The sequence below is a fragment of the Hypomesus transpacificus genome, chromosome 16, assembly GCF_021917145.1.
Source record: "Hypomesus transpacificus isolate Combined female chromosome 16, fHypTra1, whole genome shotgun sequence".
Lineage (NCBI taxonomy): Eukaryota > Metazoa > Chordata > Actinopteri > Osmeriformes > Osmeridae > Hypomesus > Hypomesus transpacificus.
Genome location: NC_061075.1, coordinates 7,238,889 through 7,257,917, shown reverse-complemented (window position 1 = coordinate 7,257,917; position 19,029 = coordinate 7,238,889). Strand labels below are relative to the sequence as shown.

Here is a 19,029-nt window from a genome sequence, read left to right as displayed (position 1 = left end):
GGATCTCTATCTTCTGTATTCCTCCATGATTAAAAACCCAAGCCAGCAAGAAAGCACATGGATCCTGCACTTAAAACACCCATAGGCTTAACGCTAATTTCTTAGCATTACTTATTTTACACTCATTAGCTTGTAAGGGGATTTAAACTGAGACGGTATGATTTCCTGGGTGGGCCACAACGGCCAGTTTGATTCTGCCCTGGCACATTTTTACATGTCTTTCCCTCTCCCATACATTTCTTATATCTTTGGTGCCATCCAGTAAAGCAATACAAGATCTTGAAGATCTTGAAATTTTTTTTTAAAAAAACAATATGTCCAATTCTATACATTATTATGCCTGCCACTTGTCTTCAGGAGCAGTTAAACTGTGCCCGAGCCCCGTGTTCAGGTGGTGCAACTGCAGGTCCTGCTGCTTCATGCAGCAGCACAGAGATCTCGCCTCGGAAACAACAGTCCGAGTTCAAGCAAGGTCCATGAGGTCCAACCCTACATTTTTTTAAATGTCCAGGAGTCATCCTCACCACCCCACTTCACCCCCCTGCCCCACGGCGGGCCGGGTGTGGCTAGGGGCAGGGTCTAGGTGGGGCAGGGTCTAGGTGGGGCTGGGGTCTAGGTGGGGCAGGGTCTAGGTGGGGCTGGGGTCTAGGTGGGGCTGGGGTCTAGGTGGGGCAGGGGTCTAGGTGGGGCTAGGGTCTAGATGGGGATGGAGATGATGGTGGGGCAGGGTCTAGGTGGGGCTGGGGTCTAGGTGGGGCAGGGTCTAGGTGGGGCAGGGTCTAGGTGGGGCTGGGGTCTAGGTGGGGCTGGGGTCTAGTTGGGGCAGGGTCTAGGTGGGGCAGGGTCTAGGTGGGGCTGGGGTCTAGGTGGGGCTGGGGTCTAGATGGGGATGGAGATGATGGTGGGCAGCTCACCGATGGGAGGAGGGTTATACTTCTCCACTCTCATCAGGCGTCGGAGGATGTCGTCCCGGTCCCGGGGCCAGCTGTACACGTGGGTGTTCTGTAGCCAGGTGGGGACATGGCACTGCCCAGCATACAGAGCAGGGAACACAACAGGGAATATTTTTTTGCTTTTAATTGATTTTATGTAAAGCACCTTGACAATTCTTGTATGAAATGTGCTGTATTATTATTATTAATTCAAGGTGGGCTGAAAGCACATTATCAAAAAGGAGCAAAAACAACAGTATCACCCCTTGAGGAAAGATCATTCAAGCTTAGCAATGTCAGTCTGGGGCCATTTCTCCTTACGTCACTTATTACATATAATAAATGACACATCCAAGATGACAATCTTGCTAATCATGATCTGGCTAAATCGGTTCTTCGAAGACCCATGTTGTTTATAATTAGTATAGCTGGATTGAGTTATGCGTTGGTCCAAAAGGGGGTATGTATTGATAGTAGAAACATTGATCAGCAACGATGCTATTGGGTGCTCACCGTGGCCAATAAGAGCACCCCGTTTTTTCCGCAACAGAGCCAACAGCGCAACCGCTTGCTCGAAGGTTACTCCGAATTTGAAGATTTAATCAGAACGCCAGGGAACACTGCATGCTCTTATGGGTCTTCCCTTTGGCGCTTGTTTAGTTTTTTCACAATGTATGCTTCATGTTTTGGCTGCTTGCAATGTTTGGGACTACCTCGTTATTATGATCAGTGACCTATGCTCTTTTGTAAAGCTCTCTCTTGGAAGTCGCTTTGGATAAAAGCGTCTGCTAAATGCATAACTGTAAATGTAAAACCTCAAAGTCTGCAAAATCAAAGAAAGAGGGCTGGCAAAAGTAGCAGACCAAATCAAATGTATAGTAGTGACCATGTTATATGTTTAACCGCTTATTACAGTAGGCTAGGCCTATGTTTTTGTATTTTAATACTTTGTTTATCATTTTTTATGTCACATAATGTGGTTTCAAAAAATGTATGATGTAAATGACACCCTCAGGTAAACAACGATAGGCCATCTCTCAAAAAGTATAGGCTAGTAGCATATCGCGCTGTGCTTAAGGATCTATATATATCACACAATGAGTAAATAATTCGGTTTCATGTTAAATTCTGCTAATTATTCTTGCACCTTCCGCCACAGGTTGTTGTCGTAAAAACGGACAAGACATGTCTGTGACAGACTTCCTGTATCACCTCTGCTTATAAAATCGCAATCAAATCTTGTTAACATAAAATAAGCCTGCTACTGAGCAGGTTTAAGCTAAAGGCCTTAGGCCTTGTTGCTATGACAGCAAGTCCAGAATGAGCTTTGAAGAACCGAACAATTCAAGATAAATGACAAATCGTCAACAATCAAATCCAGCTAACTGAGTTAGCGACGTATGGAGAACGGGCCCTTAGTGTCCTTTAAATATCCTCCCAATGTAAACACAGTCATCTCTGACAAAGCCAGACCGGGAAATTGAGTACATGCATGATCTGATGTTAGGTTGCAAAACCAGTTTACTCTGCAGGCCTTATAGCACATGTCATCTCTCTCTCTCTCTCTATCAGTCCTTCTCAATGACGTAAGATGAAACACTTACCTTCTGGGCTCCAGGAAACACAATAGGAATAAATCTGAAGTTCTTGCTCCCGTTCTGAATGAATTCATTCTGTAGCTGAGTAACAAAAACAGAGAGAGAGAGATTATCGGTTCAATAGACGGGGCCAGGTGAAGAATGTTGATTTTAGCACCCAACACTAATCTCTATGTACACATGCTGTATCAACAGCCAGTTACATCTTAGCCAGACAGGAGTATGAGCCCACTAAGATACAAGTTCAAACGGAGCTCTAGTTAGGAGGGCAGCTGTTGTTGGGTGCATGGAGGGTTGCAACAGCAAGGAGGGAGTAAGACGAGGAACCATTCACAAAATCAAAAGTATCATTCCTGGAAGAGTCATAAATCAATCGTAAAAATGGCAGAGCTAACCTTTCAGCTCTGACAAGAGCCCATAATCATACAACGTAAACAGGAATAGTAACTTAATAGCTGGGATTAATAGCATAACATCTTAGTTTCCTTTACAACACACACACACACACAAATAAAAGCTGTCCCACCCAAATTTATAACAAACCTACAACCCTGGCTGAACGTGCTGGTGAACGTCTCACTGCAGTACAGACCTGCTTGTGGATGTAGACTGTGGCGAGCGTCTGCTCGTCGTGTTGCAGACTGACCGGGGCAGCAGTCACCGTCTCGTAGTATTTGGGGCTGATGACGATGATGATCAGGTACTCCTTCTGTCAGCAGACGAGACGGGAAACGTTTGGGGTTTTAGAAAATCAAATCATAAAATTTCCAATTCCAATTTCATAGTGTTGATTCAACACCAGGAGTGCTTGTACACTATACAACTTTGTGGACCTAAAAATACGTTTTAAAAGAAAATACACTCTCTTAGGATATGTACCGTATGCCACAGCGGCCTGCTATTGTAGTAAGTACCCTTGAGAAACGTTCAAGTGGAGACAACTTAATTACATTTCAGACCGAAACTGTAATTCAAGTTACAGACAGTTTAAAGCCTGATTTGAACAAGTACCTGAACATTTAAAAGTACTTTTCTTGAACATCCTTTTTCCTTTATTGACCAAACGTGAGAGAGCCGACAGGAATGTTGAGCCATACCCATCACTAAGTTCATAAAACAGCATTTACCTCACTGAGGTACCTCTCCATGAAGTCAATCTTGCTTATGCTCCTAAACTGCTGCTCGAACATGTCAATCTGCAGACAAAGGTTTTGTTTGTAAAGAATGTGTGTGACCGTGATGCACTTTTAGAGCACTTGCAGCAGAAGTCGCAAAGCAATCGATCAAAAATCTAAATATAATTCGATGACAGTTTGTCATAAAATAAGCGGGATTGAGTTAGTTATGTAGACAAACACCTGCACATCATGACGAGTATGACTTACAACATACGATAAAAAGTGTTTGTGTCCATGCCAAACTGTCTCCAACAGGTTTGTCTTGTATTTTTGACTTAATTATGACCATTGTGTTGTTCGTATTTGGAATGAAAACCTGCGTCCATTGCTACACAGTTAAAGCAGGTGCGCTCACGTGCGTATCGAAGCCATTGTGTCGCAGGAGTCCCACAAAGTTGATCACATCGTTGACGTGCTTTTCGTTGTCTGCCTCATAAGTCACAAACACCCTTCCTGTGGGGAAGGTTTCAATCGAGAAATAAACATAAAACATTCATGTATTTTACTAAAATGTGATGTTTACTAAGGTGATTGAAATTAAGAAAGTCGATGAACACCAACAAGAACTATGTTCAGTGAAATTGTCATGTCATAGAATATCTGAGGATCCAGACTTAATGAAAAAGTCCCCTCACTCTCTCAGACTTCAGCAGTCTAAACAGCCTCCTGTTGTGAGCCGTACAGCAGGAAGTACTTACTCTGCTCCAGGGACAGTGCTGCACTGCCTAGCTGAGCTTTGGGAACATTGGGGTGCACACGGGAGCTGTGAGGAAAAGATCAATTAAAAAATGAATAAAAGGATTTGATTTAATGAGTTAAATTGTTTTCTCCCAAATGTTAACTCAAATCAGTATAAAGTTTTTCTTTATTTGAAGTGTGACTTTGCCAGAGGTTACACACAAGCTCACCTGTGCATGTGGCCTCCAATTGGAGGCCGACCAGTATCTGAACCTGAAAGACAAATTAGACTGTCAACGTTACAGTAGGCTGCCCTCTTGCAGCATTGAAGGTTTAGGTATTCAGGTCAAGTGGTGACGTGCAGGACACTAACAACTTGTGATATTTATTGCAAAAAAAGAATGTACAATCTGATTTTAAAGCCTGATTTGTAACCATCTTGTCTCATGGAAATAAATTCAATGTGAATCATTCACACACACACACATATTTTTTTTTATCTCAACACAAAGGCAACATTTTGTACTCACACAAAGGGTCATAAGGTGGCCGGTATCCAACGCTGGGACCTTGGTGAGGCACAGGCCCCATCTTGAAGATGTCAACAGGGCACTGAGCACAGCAGGCTGCCCTCTGGGGCGGAAAGTAATATGAAGGAACGGTGTGTTGGTGCATGTCTGCTGAGGGAGGGTTAGAGTGGAGGGAGCCAGGCTGCTCCAGGCTGCCCATGCTGGGGCTGTACCTGCCTGGGAGGGAGATAGATTTGCTGGAGGAATAAGGCCTCTGCGCTGGGTAGCTGTGGTAATCTCCAGGCACCAGGCAGGAGGGAAGGCTGCTGGGGTAGGCCCCAGGCCCAGACCAGCCGCTGGCATAGCTGGGGTGAAGCCAGGAGCCCTCTGCCCCGCTGGGGAAGGGTGTAGGCTGGCTGTAGCCAGCGGGAAGACCCAAGGGAGGCTGGTAAAGGCCGAAGCTCGGCAGCGGTCGGGCGTGATTTCCGGCGTGTCGTTGTGGGTGCGCATCCTGATCTCTCATATGGCCTTGTCGGCGGAAAGTAGAGTAGCCGAGAAAGCTGGCGTGGTCGCCAGGCGGGCTTTGAAGACAAGGGTGGGGGCTGGATGCGGGATCGGGAACAGCGTCCTTCTCACAACCGTTGCTCATGGTCTCGTCGTCCTCCTCGGGGGTGTTGGTCGACGCGCTCTGACAACTTCCCAGCAGACAGGTGGGCATGGGAGGGAGGGATCGGAAGGAAGTCTGCCATGAGAGATACTGTCATCTCGCACGGAAAGCTATTGAATAGACCAGTCTCTAACTCTCCCGCTCTTCCCCCTCCCTCTTTCCGATTCTACACCTCCTTGACCCCCCACCCCCCCCGCTCTCTCTCTGACACCCTCTCTCCCCCCCCGCTCTCTCTCTCTCTGACACCCTCTCTCCCCCCCGCTCTCTCTCTCTCTGACACCCTCTCTTCCCCCGACTCTCTCCCCGTAGGCTAGCGCGTGAGAAATTCCAATCTAGTAAACATGAAACTGCTCTACTTTTATCTTCAGCTCTCAGTCAGATACCAATTGCTGTTGAACACTCCATCGGTTGAGGAAACAAGATAAAAATGAACATTTTTCAATCCAATCTATGTGTATCAAAGTATGGGGCCTGTAGGGGAACCCCATAGGACAGCGGTGTTTCATAGAGCGGGGGTCTACCTGTATGTGTGGGGGTGTATTTGAGGGCGTGGGCTGTAACTTCTTGCTGCTGTGGTGGCGTTTCGTTGAGTGGGCAGCATCATTATGTCTCTGCAACCAGGGATTCATGTGTGTGGGTTAGGGTTACACACATGCCTGCGTTAATCAGCAGTGGGTTTTTCTTTTCAAAAAACGAACCTGGCAACAGAACACACACCAGCATGCAAAACACACACACACACACACACACACACACACACACACAATCATTCAAATGAATATGGTGTACAGTCTTTTTAATAGGTTGTCCTTGTCTTTTACCAGGTAAAATCTCATGAGCATGAGTGGCGTATTTTACCTGTATGAGTTTGAGACATGACTATAAATATATATATATCTAAGTGTGGTCGGCACTTTGACGTCTGCACTTTCCACTGTGATTCTCTGAGTTCATGATGACCCAGATTGTCTCGAAATGCGAAGTCGTTTTTTCCAGCACACAGGACTTCATGCCTGCGCACAGCCCAGCTCCACGGCCACAAAGCTAGCTTAGTGACAAACAGCCACAAAGATAACAATCTGCAAAAATATCTGCAGTGTCGAGCCCAATTTGAAGTTAACCCTCTTCCTGCCTCTTTTCCTGTTCTTATATCTCAAGACCTATACACATTCGCTTGTAATAAATGCTCACATACAAATAACGCTTTCGACAACAAACAAGTGTTAAACGTGATAAACATGTCCCAAATTACAGCAGGCCTGTAAAAAGGTTAATTGGCCCTATTAGGCTATACAAAGGGCTGTGTTAATACACAATAACGGAACTGAAATAACATTAAAACATCCACATATCTGCTTAAATGTTTGTCGGTAGGGTACTGACCTTTGGGTGTTTGAAACCAGATCATATTCCAGTTTAAAATCCGAAAAGGTTAATTTAACCCAGGTCACTTTTGGTAAAGACTTCGTTAACTTTACGTCTTCTGTAGCCTACCAATAAATTCACCTGCGGCACACTACTTCTTTAGTTCTCAGCGGCGTAATTCCCACTGACCAAACTGCAGGTTTCCATGTACGATAATGCGTAACAAATTATTGTATTTTCGATCTATTAGTACATATAAGTATCATAGATAGATTTACCAAACCATTAAGTTGGCGTGTAACACAAAAAGGTCCTGCACCGTGAAGTGTGTCCTCCGACTCCAACGAGAAGTCAATTATACCAATGAGCTCCACCTCCCAACGTCTTCCATAAACGAGGCTGAAATACTGGTTTGCCGGTCCAATCTACGTTTAATCACGGATATAAATATTTTCCAACCCAACTACGCTTTACAATTCTTAATTTTTAAATGTAAATATTATATATTTTATACATTTTATATATTCAATAGTAGGCTACCTTGTGTTTGATCAAAAAACATGACATGCTTTTAAGTTCTCGTTTCACACATAAAAAATGATAATGCTGCTTATCCAACTTCATAGTCGAGTTAATTGACAGAAAACACAGCAAAAATACATTTGGCAAGAGCATTACAGATTTTATTTCTAAAACAACGTAGCAACTTCTTTTTAATTATTTTTTTTTATTTATTTTACCTCAAAAAATCTACAAACCAATTAGGCTAACAGCTCAACGTTAACTGAATAGATGCATAAATTGTTGATGGTCCACGTTCTTCTGCCTAGAGAAGCAGGTGTCCAGCCACAACTTGCGTGTGGGGATTGCCTGAGGAAACCTCTGCATGAGTTCCCTGAGCTCCTGGGAGTAGGAGGAACCGACAGCATATTCATCACCATCACCCCCATCATAAGAGTCATTATCACCCCAGTCGACATCATCACCCTCATCATTCTAACTGCATCGTGACATTAGGCCTACATAACCATTGAAGCTAGGGTACACAGTACCTGTGGCTAGTGGGCTACACAACTTGACTTTGTGCAAACATTCTGGGGCCAGTTGTTGAAGTGATCTGATCAGATTACGCTTTTGGATTGGATCAAATCTTGAAAATGAGTTGTTCAAAAACGAATAAAAGGATTTTAAAATTGATTTACATCACGTAATGCAATCTTGGTTTTGATCTGGATCAAACCTTCAATATGTGTTGTTCAAAACCTTTAAAATGTAGGATTGGGATACCTTTGATCCCAAAAATCAAGATAATTCTGATCCCAGCAGAAGGGTGGATTCAGGGTGGATTTAAGCAACAAAATGTAATAAAACTTTAAATTAGTCAGAGAAAACTATATTTGTATCATGTAATTCATATACATTTATTTATATGTAAGAGCAGAAGTACAGATTCTTCTGGCAGAGGAACAAATCACTCTTTCCCAACTTCAGCAAACCAAAGCCAGACTTGAGATCCGCCTCCAAAAAGTAGAGTATCAAAAAGATGGTCTCTCCACAACCGAAGACTAACTTTGAAAGTTCTTTAATTTAGTTATTAATTGGACATTTAGCCCTTTTCAGATTTTGAAACACACGTAGTATGTAGTCTTTTACAACACTTGGAATCCAGATTTGGTCATCTTGAAAAGTTTGTATTTGGATCAGGGTGATCCAATCCAATGTTGCTTTGAAAAACCAGTACAAAAGTAAAATGGATTACCTGATCCTGGATAGCAAACATGGGATTTCAAAATCCAGATAATTCTGATCCAGATTACATTTTTTAAACAACTGGCCCCTGGAGATAATCACTCAAAACATAACGAAATACAAGCAACAGTCCACTCACCTGTGAGTGGATGGGACTTTCCACTTCGGCGACAATGTGTGTGACCTCTGAACTCATGACCTCCTCCTCCTCGCCATCATACGTGGGCCAGGGTTAAGGAGCAGGCAGACAACAGACTTCTCAAGACCAGAGGAAACAAGCAGACCTCAAACGTTTAATTTGGGTGCAAAATACACCCCCTCCCTCATCTGCTTCATGGGTTTAATAAATGAATGTACTCAATTTAGCAGATGCTTTTAATAATAAAAAATAATAATAGTATTTATAATGCACTTTATATTAACTAAAATCTCAAAATGATTCAGGTAAAAAGCAAGAAAAGGCAAATAACATTTTACAAAAACAATCATGACCAAAAAAGGAAAAGATAAAAAAGAAAAACAGAGAAAAAATAAGAAGATAAAAAGATGAAAGCTTTTATCCTAATGTCACGTGCAGGGGGAGTTTTGAACCAGCAACCTCTTGATCTGCAGGCTCTACCACTGAGCTAATCCCATCCCATGGACAAATCCATGGGTAAATCCATGTTCATCTACGGAGATTAGATTTAAAAACATATGATAGGAAGCCTTCCAGCGAAATACCAGCACAGGCAGCTGTGGTGAAGGATATGACAGCAGGTAGCGAGCCAGCCTCTTCCGCTCCAAGGCAGCCAGGTTGTAGAAGAAGACGTGAACTCCCTTCATGAAGTCAGGCAGGCTGGAGCCTCCGGGGCCCCCCTCACACTCCTCCTCCTCCCCCGCACTGGGCCCGTCCGATCCTGGGGACCGCGCCGGAGAGAACGCCCCTCCTGTGGAGGTACCGGGTACTGCTGCTGCTGTAGCCTTAGCAGACGCTGTCCTGCTGTAGTAGTATCTAATAGGCAGTTCAGGTAAGGTTATATAAACACAACCAACCCCGAAAAGAAAACAATAACATTTTGATGGTATTGGATGGAAGCCAGGTACTTAGACACACGCGTGTTTGTTCAACGACGCCGTGGCACAGTGAAGTGTTGCGGAGGATACATGGAGGTGGACACACCCTGTGACGACAGGTGCTTTTGGATCAACCTCTCTGTCCCATACCAGTTAAACCCTTTGGTGGAGTGGCCGATCCTCGGCAGGTGAACGCTCGCTAAAAGAACAGAGGGAGAAGAAAGAATGGTGGCTTGCCTCAACAGGAAAATAATGACTCCATATATCCGTTCGCACCACAAGGGATTGGCTGAATGTTTAAGTGACACGACTGTGATTGATCGGAGTTCATTTCTGCGTCTCTCTTTTGGCATTCACACACAACGGTGAGAACAGATGTTACCTTTTTTCCTTCTCGCCACATGAGAGATCGCCCTGAGGGATTTCTCGAGGGAGGGCAGCAGGATACCAGATAGGTTGTTGGCCTGATCTCTGTGCTGTGCCACTGCCAGCGCCAGCTGTGGTGAAGACAGAGAGCGTAAAAATAACCATGTCATTAAGAGAATTCCTTTGAATTGTTGTGTTATTTCGCTTCCAGGGCAAACTAGAGCATGATGATGTTGGCCTAATATCTATTATTGGTCCATCAGACACCAGTTGCACAAGCCACCTTACTTGCACTATTGCTCATTCATATTCATATTCTTAATTTTATATATCTTTTATTTATATTTTATAATTTACATTTAAATTGTTTTATTTTTTAGATTTTTAGTTCCTAGGATTAGTTAGACTACTGTACTTTTATACTTTTTGATTGAAGATCCATATATGTTTATTGTTTGCACCTTCCGGCCACAGTAAATTCCGTGTTTGTGTAAACCTAAATGGCGAATAAAACCAAATTCTGATTCTCTGATTCTGATTATGTTGGGGTGCTGTTGCATGCGTTCTAAGCTAGCTGTAGTGTAATCGATGAGCAGATGTTTTCACCCCTCTGCTCTCTGACACACAACTCACATGGTCTTGGCCATCCAGTCTGGACTGTCGGTCGTCTATCGGGAACAGCAGCACACGCCCCAGTTCCAGATCTTCAACAAGACGGCAAAGAAAAAAAACAGGACATACAAGGACCAACATGTTAAGAGCTGCAATGGCCTGTGTCTTCTGATCAGCTGTGGTGTACACTCCATGTCTCTGGGACTGAGGTGTAGAGTACACACTAGGGAGTAGTTAACCCACTAGGTGGTTAGGAGGATACATACTTAGGTGTGGTGTACATACTGGGTAGGTAGGAGTCTGTGGGACTGTGCATGTGACCACATCTCACCCTTCATCTTTCCTGCCAGCTCGTACTGTTTGCGGGGCTCATCGGAGCGTGTCTCCAGTGCTGAGAACAGCCCGCCCCTGCCCCACCTGCCGGAGTCATCTACGAGCCAACATGAACATCAGGGAGCCAGCAAAAACACAACACAGACAAGACGCTTCTGTGCGCCTACTGTTCTCCCAGATGATCGAAAGCAGAAAATGCCGACTGTTCGACACTATCTCTGCTTTAGAGTATCTGGGAGAATATGGCTGAGAATACGGGTTGCCATACCAACACAGTGTACTATGATGGCGTCACCGCCGGTGGCGTGCGGATGGGCCACGTCCCCCAGCACATAGCGGATGTCGGTACGTTCGGAATCTGTGGAGCAGATGCTGCCGTCCTCCTCCTCCTCTTCCTCACTCTCCACCGAGGGTAAGCACCTGGATCTGTACCCGCAAGAGTCCCACCACGCCATCCTGCAGGAGACACGTACACAGACACCCCCCCCACACACACACGCGCGCACACACATGCACACATACACACAACCAGATATAACTACATCATGCCTCAACAGTTAAAGTCTGAGGAGAGGCGGGCCTTCTCAGGTGTGTACAGCTGCTTCCTTACTTCTTCTTCTGTTTCTGCTCCTGCTGGTTCTTCTTCCTGTCCTCCAGTAGCTTGGCCCTCTTGGCTGCAGCCTCCTGGCCCCTCTTCCTCTTCGCCTCGAGCTCTGCCTCGCTCAGGACCTTCCTCTTCCTTGGCGCCAGCCCCAGAGGCCCCGCCAGAGAGCCCTGATATTACCCACAACGCAACAGCCTCAAGCCGGGATACGAGCAGCACCGCTTTGCTGTAACCAGTGTTGGGCATGAACGAGTTCAAAAGAACGCGTTCATTGAACACGTATATTTTTGTGAGAACGATGAACTGAACGCAACTTAATGACAAATAATGAATTTGAACGGTGAACACGTTCATATTATCTGAGGTATAGCTAAAACGTAACGGAATGTTTTCCTTCTCCTGAGGGAAATCGAATGCTCCTGTCTAAATCGAATGCTTACACCATGTCGTTGCTCAGTGCCCGTAAAATGTTTGCTATGTAGCCTAACCTGAACCAACTAACTTTGCACTACGTTACCCATGATTCATCGCACACACATGTAGACCAAACAAGCAACATATTCCAAGACAACAGCTCTCGGGCTACAAAATCTCACATCAAGGTTTTTGGAAAAGTTGGCAGCTCTGTCGTCCGCTCTATACAGGGTCTCGCATATAATACGTGCACACATTTGTGTGAGTCTGTGTGGTAGCTTTGCGTGCTTACTTGTGTGTGTGTGTGTGTGTGTGTGTGTGTGTGTGTGTGTGTGGTAGCTACATGTGTTTCTTTTGTGTGTGTGTGTGTGTGTGTGTAGCGGTGGCAGCTTACTCCAGCTTTGTGGCGCAGAGCGCGCCCCTCTCCCCCAGCCTGGTCCGGCCCTTCCAGCTGTTCCTCCAGCAGCTGCTCAAAGCTGCGCTGGTCCTCAGAGCTGGGGTCCCTGGAGTAGTCTCTCCCCTCGAAGCAGTACATGTGGTCTGGAGGACACAGGGGCGGTGAGGAGGTTCCACCCAGCTCAATGAAGCAAAGCTCCATCCTGCCATGCTGCGTAAACTGTTCCGTGGGTTCGAGGCCCACACTGATGTCCCATTGTAGCTTAATGGTTAGAGTGCTGGCCTCTCACATGGGAGATTCTCCGGGTTTGAATCCCGAATCAACGCAGTGGATACTCACTCTGGCTGTCGGGTTCGGAGTCCTCCTCTTCTACCCTGGGCAGGTCATCGTTGGATAGCCACTCCCCGCCCCGCGACGGACCCAGGATCAAACTTAGGTCCACTTCCTGGACTGTACTCTCCTCGGACGACAGCAGCTTGTCTACTCCGAACTTGAGGACCTCACTCAACTTTGGCCAAGAAACCAGAGAGAGGGAGGGAATTAGTCACTTTCTTTCTGCAATTGACAGAGACAAAAGAGATGGGAGAAAATGGAACAGGAGAACTTCCAACTGCAGTAGTTGGAGAGGTGTGGCTGTCCGACAGTGGATGTCATGTAGTGTAGATGCATGCAGGACGCAGGCTGACTGCGGTTGCCAGGTTTGGCCTGCGGTTGCCAGGTTTGCCTGACCTGAAGCCCGGCAGCAGCAGACTGGGCCTTCTCCAGCAGGGAGAAGCGGCCCTCCTCGATCACCGTGTTGGTTAGGCGCAGCTTGGACACGGCCCGGGAATACACAATCTCCTCCACCGTGTCTCTACCCAGGAGACGGATCACCTTCACAGCCCTGCGAAAATCACCAGCAATCACATGTACATTCAGATTTTATTTGATTTATTTAGCAGACAAAATGACTCAAAAGCTGTTTGGATAACTAGACACCAGGGACAGGAATCAACCGTGAGATTTTTATTTTAATTTTTGGGGGTGTGTGAGGAAAAAGCACCTCTGACTTTTTACCTGGTTTGACCAATGCGATGACAACGTGCAGCTGCCTGCAAGTCATTCTGGGGGTTGAAGTCACTGTCCATGAAGATGACCGTGTCCGCAGCTGTCAGGTTCATCCCTACTCCCCCTACACAGCGGACACAGGTGAACAATGCCAGGCATTGATGAGAGGATGTCTGTCAGAGCTTTTCAGAGAGAGAGAAAGGGAATGAGATTGGGTTTCTTGCCACGCCTTATATAAGATGTCGACTCCAGTCACTGGTATGTAACAGCACAGTGCTGAAGATCACGCAACTGAGAATTGCGTGAGAATTTTGCCTGCTACACAGAAGAGAAAAATCATGGCATTCGGGGTGATCTGAAAAACGTAGAGGCAGCCTCTTTACTTTCATTATCTGCGTAAAAGCCAAGGAACTGCTAGCCTACAAACAGAACTTCCTGTCTACTTCTAATCTCTATGTGGCTTTTGCTGTCAGTTAACAGTCAGAGCTAAAGTAACAGATAAGGAAATCGGAGTACGCAGGTGATGGTGGTGGGAAAATCGATTTGAGGGAGGCTGTGACAGGAACAGAAGACGTAAATATGCATATTTTTTGCAGGGTAGGTGCAATAATTACGATACAGAAAGTAAGTTAGGGTGATGGTGACCACCACCAACCTGCTCTGGTGCTGAGCAGGAAGACGAACACATCCTTGCTGCTGAAGTTCTTGATAGCCAGGTTCCTCTCCTCTCCTCTGACAGAGCCATCCAGGCGCTCGTAGCTGTATCCTGCACAGAAATAACCGCAAGAATGAATGATTGATACATGGGTAAGAAGCCTCTCAGCCTGTAACAACAGGAGACCACAAGCCCAGAGGCGGACGAGATTGCAGAACAAATCAAAGGTGGGTTAGGGGGGAGAATATGTTGGGGCCTGTGAAGAAAAACAAAGCGCAAATAAACGCGAATAACAAAGTTATTATTAAGCATGATGCTGCCCTTGATCTGTCAACACGAGAAAGAAGTTGTCGTACGCTTCAGTTCATTCATCACTCCCACAACTTTAGACACACAGGTTACTGTAACCCCACACACTAAACAGTCCTTGCCAAGGAGAAACCATCACTGAAGTGGTTTTCAAAGGGGAGGCCTACCTCTGTACTCCATGTAGTCCTGCACTATGTCTAGCATCCGGGTCAGCTGGGAAAACAGCAACACACGATGGCCCCTGGACAGACACATGGAAGTCACGAGAGACAAGTACAAACAGGGTTCCTCTTTCAAGAACGCTATTCTGTCGACAGAATTGTAACCTCTTGGCAATTGGGTAAGCAAATGATATAACAGTATTCTGTTGATATAAGGGCAATCTGTTGGTTATTTGGTTATCTGTTGTAGAATGATGATATTTGGGACATCGTGTGATCTGTTGATGTGCATTTAGGCAAGAGAGGTGGAGAAAGGACAGACCCGTCATGTAGATAGGACAGCATGCTGTCCAGCAGACACAGCTTCCCACTGGCTTCGACAAGATGCTCCCCCATCACAAAGGGCTCAGGCTCCACACCTTCCCAGGCGGAGCAGGGGAGGGGAGGGGAGGGGAGGGGAGGGGAGGGGAGGGGAGGGGAGGGGAGGGGAGGGGAGGGGAGGGGAGGGGAGGGGAGGGGAGGGGAGGGGAGGGGAGGGGAGGGGAGGGGAAAGGGAATAGAGAGGGGCATGGAGGAAGGAAGAGAAGAAGGAGGCCGAATGGGGGGGGTGGGTAGAGAGGGGGAGTGATAAGAGGCGAGGTCAGCGCTCATGTGGTGAAAGCAAGTTCCTCCTCGACCCAGTGACAAAGTGGCGACAGCGGCGGGCCCTCACCGTCAAACAGGTACGGGTGGTCCACGCATTTCCTCAGCTGCATCAGGATATTCAGCAGTCGTGTCTTGCCGGCCTCCTCGCGTCCGAAGGCATCTGAAGATGCAAAACAACACAAACTCACTCACTCAACTGGTCCCTTTACTTTCTCCGACCAATCTCAGGCAAAAGCACCCATGTACAGATCTCCCGGCCGGCCGGCCTCACCGCGGTCCTTCATCAGGAGAGCCTTGTAGTACTTCTTCTGCAGGGCTGACATGCCGTGGTACACCACCAGCTCTGTCTTCCTGGGCAGGTCGGCAGCCACCTCGGCCTTCACCCTGCGCAGCAGGAAGGGCTGCAGGATGCTCTGGAGATCGCTGGCTGGGGACAGAAGTGTGGGAGTGACCACAGGAGACTATTGGGCCGATGATTCTACCCTGCACCATGCAGATTCGTTTCATTTGAAGCCGATTCGATGACATTTGATTCCGTTCAACACACACTTTGCTAATCCCGTCGTAAATTCAAACAAGGGAAACTTGAGAACAAAAAAGCTACAAAAACTTGTTGTAACTATGACAGCGCCACAGGCTGATTTCAAGTATTGTGTTGAGCGGAAGATATAGCTCTGTCATTCATGTTTTGAGATATAATCTGCAGGTTGCACAGCAGCATACCAAGAGAAGGTTGGGACTGTACGTGGGCGTACGTGTCAACAAAGTTGTCCTTCTTGTCGGCGGCGAAAAGGCTGGGCTGGATGAAGTTGAGAAGGGAGTAGACCTCCAGCAGGTTGTTCTGGATGGGGGTCCCAGTCAACAGGACTCTAAAGCCCACAGAAAACTGAGAGAGAGACAGGGAGGGAGACAGGGAGAGACAGGGAGACAGGGAGGGAGACAGGGAGGGAGACAGGGAGGGAGAGAGACAGGGAGGGAGACAGGGAGGGAGACAGGGAGACAGGGAGGGAGACAGGGAGAGAAACAGGGAGAGAAACAGGGAGGGAAGGAGACAGGGAGACAGGGAGGGAGACAGGGATGGAGGGAGGGAGGGAGACAGGGAGGGAGACAGGGAGACAGGGAGGGAGACAGGGAGGGAGACAGGGAGAGAAACAGGGAGAGAAACAGGGAGGGAAGGAGACAGGGAGACAGGGAGGGACAGGGAGGGAGGGAGACAGGGAGGGAGGGAGACAGGGAGGGAGGGAGGGAGGTCAAGGCTGGTCTGGGGTAGAGGATGCGTAGTGTGAGGTGGGGGACCCTGCAAAGATAGTTCTGATACCTCAGTCAGGGTTTTGTGCAACAACGAGTTCTGATTCTTCAGCCTGTGGGCCTCGTCTACCACAATAATCTTCCATTTCCGCCTGAAAGAAAGAGCAACGCAAAATATGTGTTTATTTAATTATTATTCATTGTAATTCAAAAGATTATTGCTGTGCATTCTGAAGGAAACAAACATCATCACTCACTTCTTTAAGAACGTGGCGTCTTTGAGACACAGCTGACAAAGGAAAGACGGAGTCCAACCAATTAACAACAACACAACTCAATAAATAACAGATTAAAATCCAACAGGATATGAAAAACGCTATTGAGTTGGATACATAAAGACAGGTGCATTTATTTACAATATCGGGACATGCCATGAAGGATCACCTCATAGGTAGTCAGCAGAACCTGAAAGTCCAGGGTGTCCATGTTTCTCTGTAGCTTCGCCCTCGCGTCCTTGTCTCCGGTGTAACTCAAAACAGTCAGCCCTGGAGAAAAACTAAGGAGATCACAGACGCATGAAAAACATTGTGTTCCACACCGCTGCTAAAAGAACAATCACATTCCTGGAGATCGCATCCATTTTTCATATTTGACACTGTATTCATTGAGCATATGCTTTTATGGGAAGTGACATAAAACAGTGAGTACAGGAAGAACCTTTTGAACTGCAGTCATGCTCTCCCCCCAGTACCGTGGGGTGAGCATGTACTGTACACCTCCCTGTACAGTACACAAACTGTGGAATAGTCTCCACCAAGTGGCAGTGCCAGGACGTGTTTATAAAGCTGTCTAGTTACCAGGATAAACAGACAGCAGAGAGTATTCTTAACCTAAAATCAAGGAGTGAGTGAAGAATTGTGCATCTATTAATTGCAGAAATGCTTACTATTGTTCCAGTAGTAGTGTATGGATTTGGGTCTAATCTGTGTCCATTAAAAAGTAGGTTTACTCTGTATATGCTGTATATCTTGATTAGACTACTATCTGACATCCTCCTTCACCATAAAACTCGTGTTTTCTGCGTTCCTAACCCACCGTTTCATCTCTGTTCTCCAGTTATCCATGACAGAGAGCGGGCTGAGCACCAGAAACGGCCCCTTTATCCCCATCGCTCCGCTCATGTACACCAGCAGAGAGATGGTCTGAGTGAGGAGAACAAAAACACAGACACAGCCACACAGTCACCGGCTACTCCAAATCATAGTCTGCTCTGGCACAGTGACATCCTTTTTTTTTTAAGCATGAGAGTGACGGGTTGCCGTGCAGACACCTGACAAGTCTTGCCCAGGCCCATTTCGTCCCCTAGAATGCATCCTTCTTGATTCTTAAGGCACTGAACGAGCCACCTCACTCCATCCAACTGATACGTTCTCAGCGTTATCCCTGAGGGGGCACAACCGAGTTCATGTTAGAAGACAGGTATATTTACGACCTACTACCCGCTGTTCTGGAGAAGTCAGCTCCCCTGTTCCCCCTTCCTTGCGCGTGAGCGAATAAATGTAATTGATATAATCTTGTGTGTTGGCTTATAGTGTCATCTACCTACTTTCCAGGATACACATGAGGATACTCATCTTTCATTCATTATTTTACAGTGATCATCATGTGTTATACGTTTCATCTATACACCAGTTTTTTACCGAGAACACAGGGGGAACAGATTTTCCCTGGAGGCCTGAGGAAAGTGGTTCCCGTCCTGTATATTACAGTCTGGCCATTTATAAAACAATACAGTGATGCTGGTTATATGCTGCTGTAATCAGTATGTATGACAAGTTGCATCTATACATCAGACTGTAATATACACACACGAGATTATATAAATCACCTTCAGCTCAACCAAGCAACAAGAGAAAACGTAATGACTTTGCGCACGCGCAAGGAAGGGGGAACAGGGGAACCTGGAACACCGGTATTTGGACCTCACCAATGGTATACAGCTGTAAAGTTCTGTAAACAGTTAGCCTACTGCGCATTCTTTTCTATCTCTCGTTTTTACAGAACAGCCACCAACTAGATCATAAAGGCTGCCGGTGTTTGTATCATGTAACAGTAGTCTATTTGATTTACGTAGCCTACTTTCGGGATACAACTGCTGTGTCAGTAATGAAGTAGCGTTAATTAATTAAAGTCAATACCTTGCAAGCCCCATTTCTGCAAGTCGCTTTCGCCAAGATTTATCGTCGGTTTATCTGGCACACTGTCTTTTATTTTCTGCGTGAAGCTTGTCATATTTCCAGATTTTAACAAACTTTTGTAGTTTACAGAATATAGTAAGAAATATATTCTCTGCGTCAAGCGCCAAAGTTTGCTTCGAATGCGACTTCCGCATCCGATGGTCACATGGGTGTGCATGTTTTGATAAGATAGTCACCATCATCGCAACACCCCCCAGTGGGCGCAGGGTAAGATTAATATCAAAGACATCCCAATTTCAAAGATAATC

At 46.2% G+C, this 19,029-nt stretch overlaps 1 protein-coding gene across 3 annotated transcripts; it reads right to left on the bottom strand.

Moving 5' to 3' along the window:
- Positions 1 to 817: 817 nt before the first annotated feature.
- Positions 818 to 19,017, bottom strand: chd1l (chromodomain helicase DNA binding protein 1-like). Of its 3 annotated transcripts, none has more exons than XM_047036748.1 (33): positions 18,722 to 19,017; positions 17,854 to 17,966; positions 17,619 to 17,725; positions 16,968 to 17,079; positions 16,781 to 16,812; positions 16,594 to 16,675; positions 15,999 to 16,161; positions 15,547 to 15,702; positions 15,343 to 15,435; positions 14,953 to 15,049; positions 14,637 to 14,710; positions 14,161 to 14,271; positions 13,515 to 13,629; positions 13,188 to 13,341; positions 12,798 to 12,966; positions 12,456 to 12,601; positions 11,654 to 11,817; positions 11,312 to 11,499; positions 11,042 to 11,140; positions 10,732 to 10,802; positions 10,094 to 10,229; positions 9,823 to 9,931; positions 9,428 to 9,670; positions 8,816 to 8,897; positions 6,084 to 6,173; positions 4,917 to 5,637; positions 4,617 to 4,659; positions 4,407 to 4,471; positions 4,064 to 4,161; positions 3,658 to 3,726; positions 3,123 to 3,239; positions 2,537 to 2,611; positions 818 to 1,026 (listed from the first exon to the last, which is right to left on the bottom strand). In XM_047036748.1, the coding sequence occupies exons 1-33, from the start codon at positions 18,936 to 18,938 to the stop codon at positions 880 to 882; spliced, it is 4,458 nt and encodes a 1,485-aa protein (XP_046892704.1). In that variant the 5' UTR covers positions 18,939 to 19,017; the 3' UTR covers positions 818 to 879. The 3 variants fall into 3 exon arrangements, with proteins under 3 accessions (XP_046892704.1, XP_046892705.1, XP_046892706.1); XM_047036749.1 differs by having other exon boundaries at positions 10,115 to 10,229; XM_047036750.1 differs by lacking the exons at positions 818 to 1,026; positions 2,537 to 2,611; positions 3,123 to 3,239; ... (4 more) ...; positions 4,917 to 5,637; positions 6,084 to 6,173 and adding an exon at positions 7,595 to 7,830 and having other exon boundaries at positions 10,115 to 10,229.
- Positions 19,018 to 19,029: the final 12 nt, after the last annotated feature.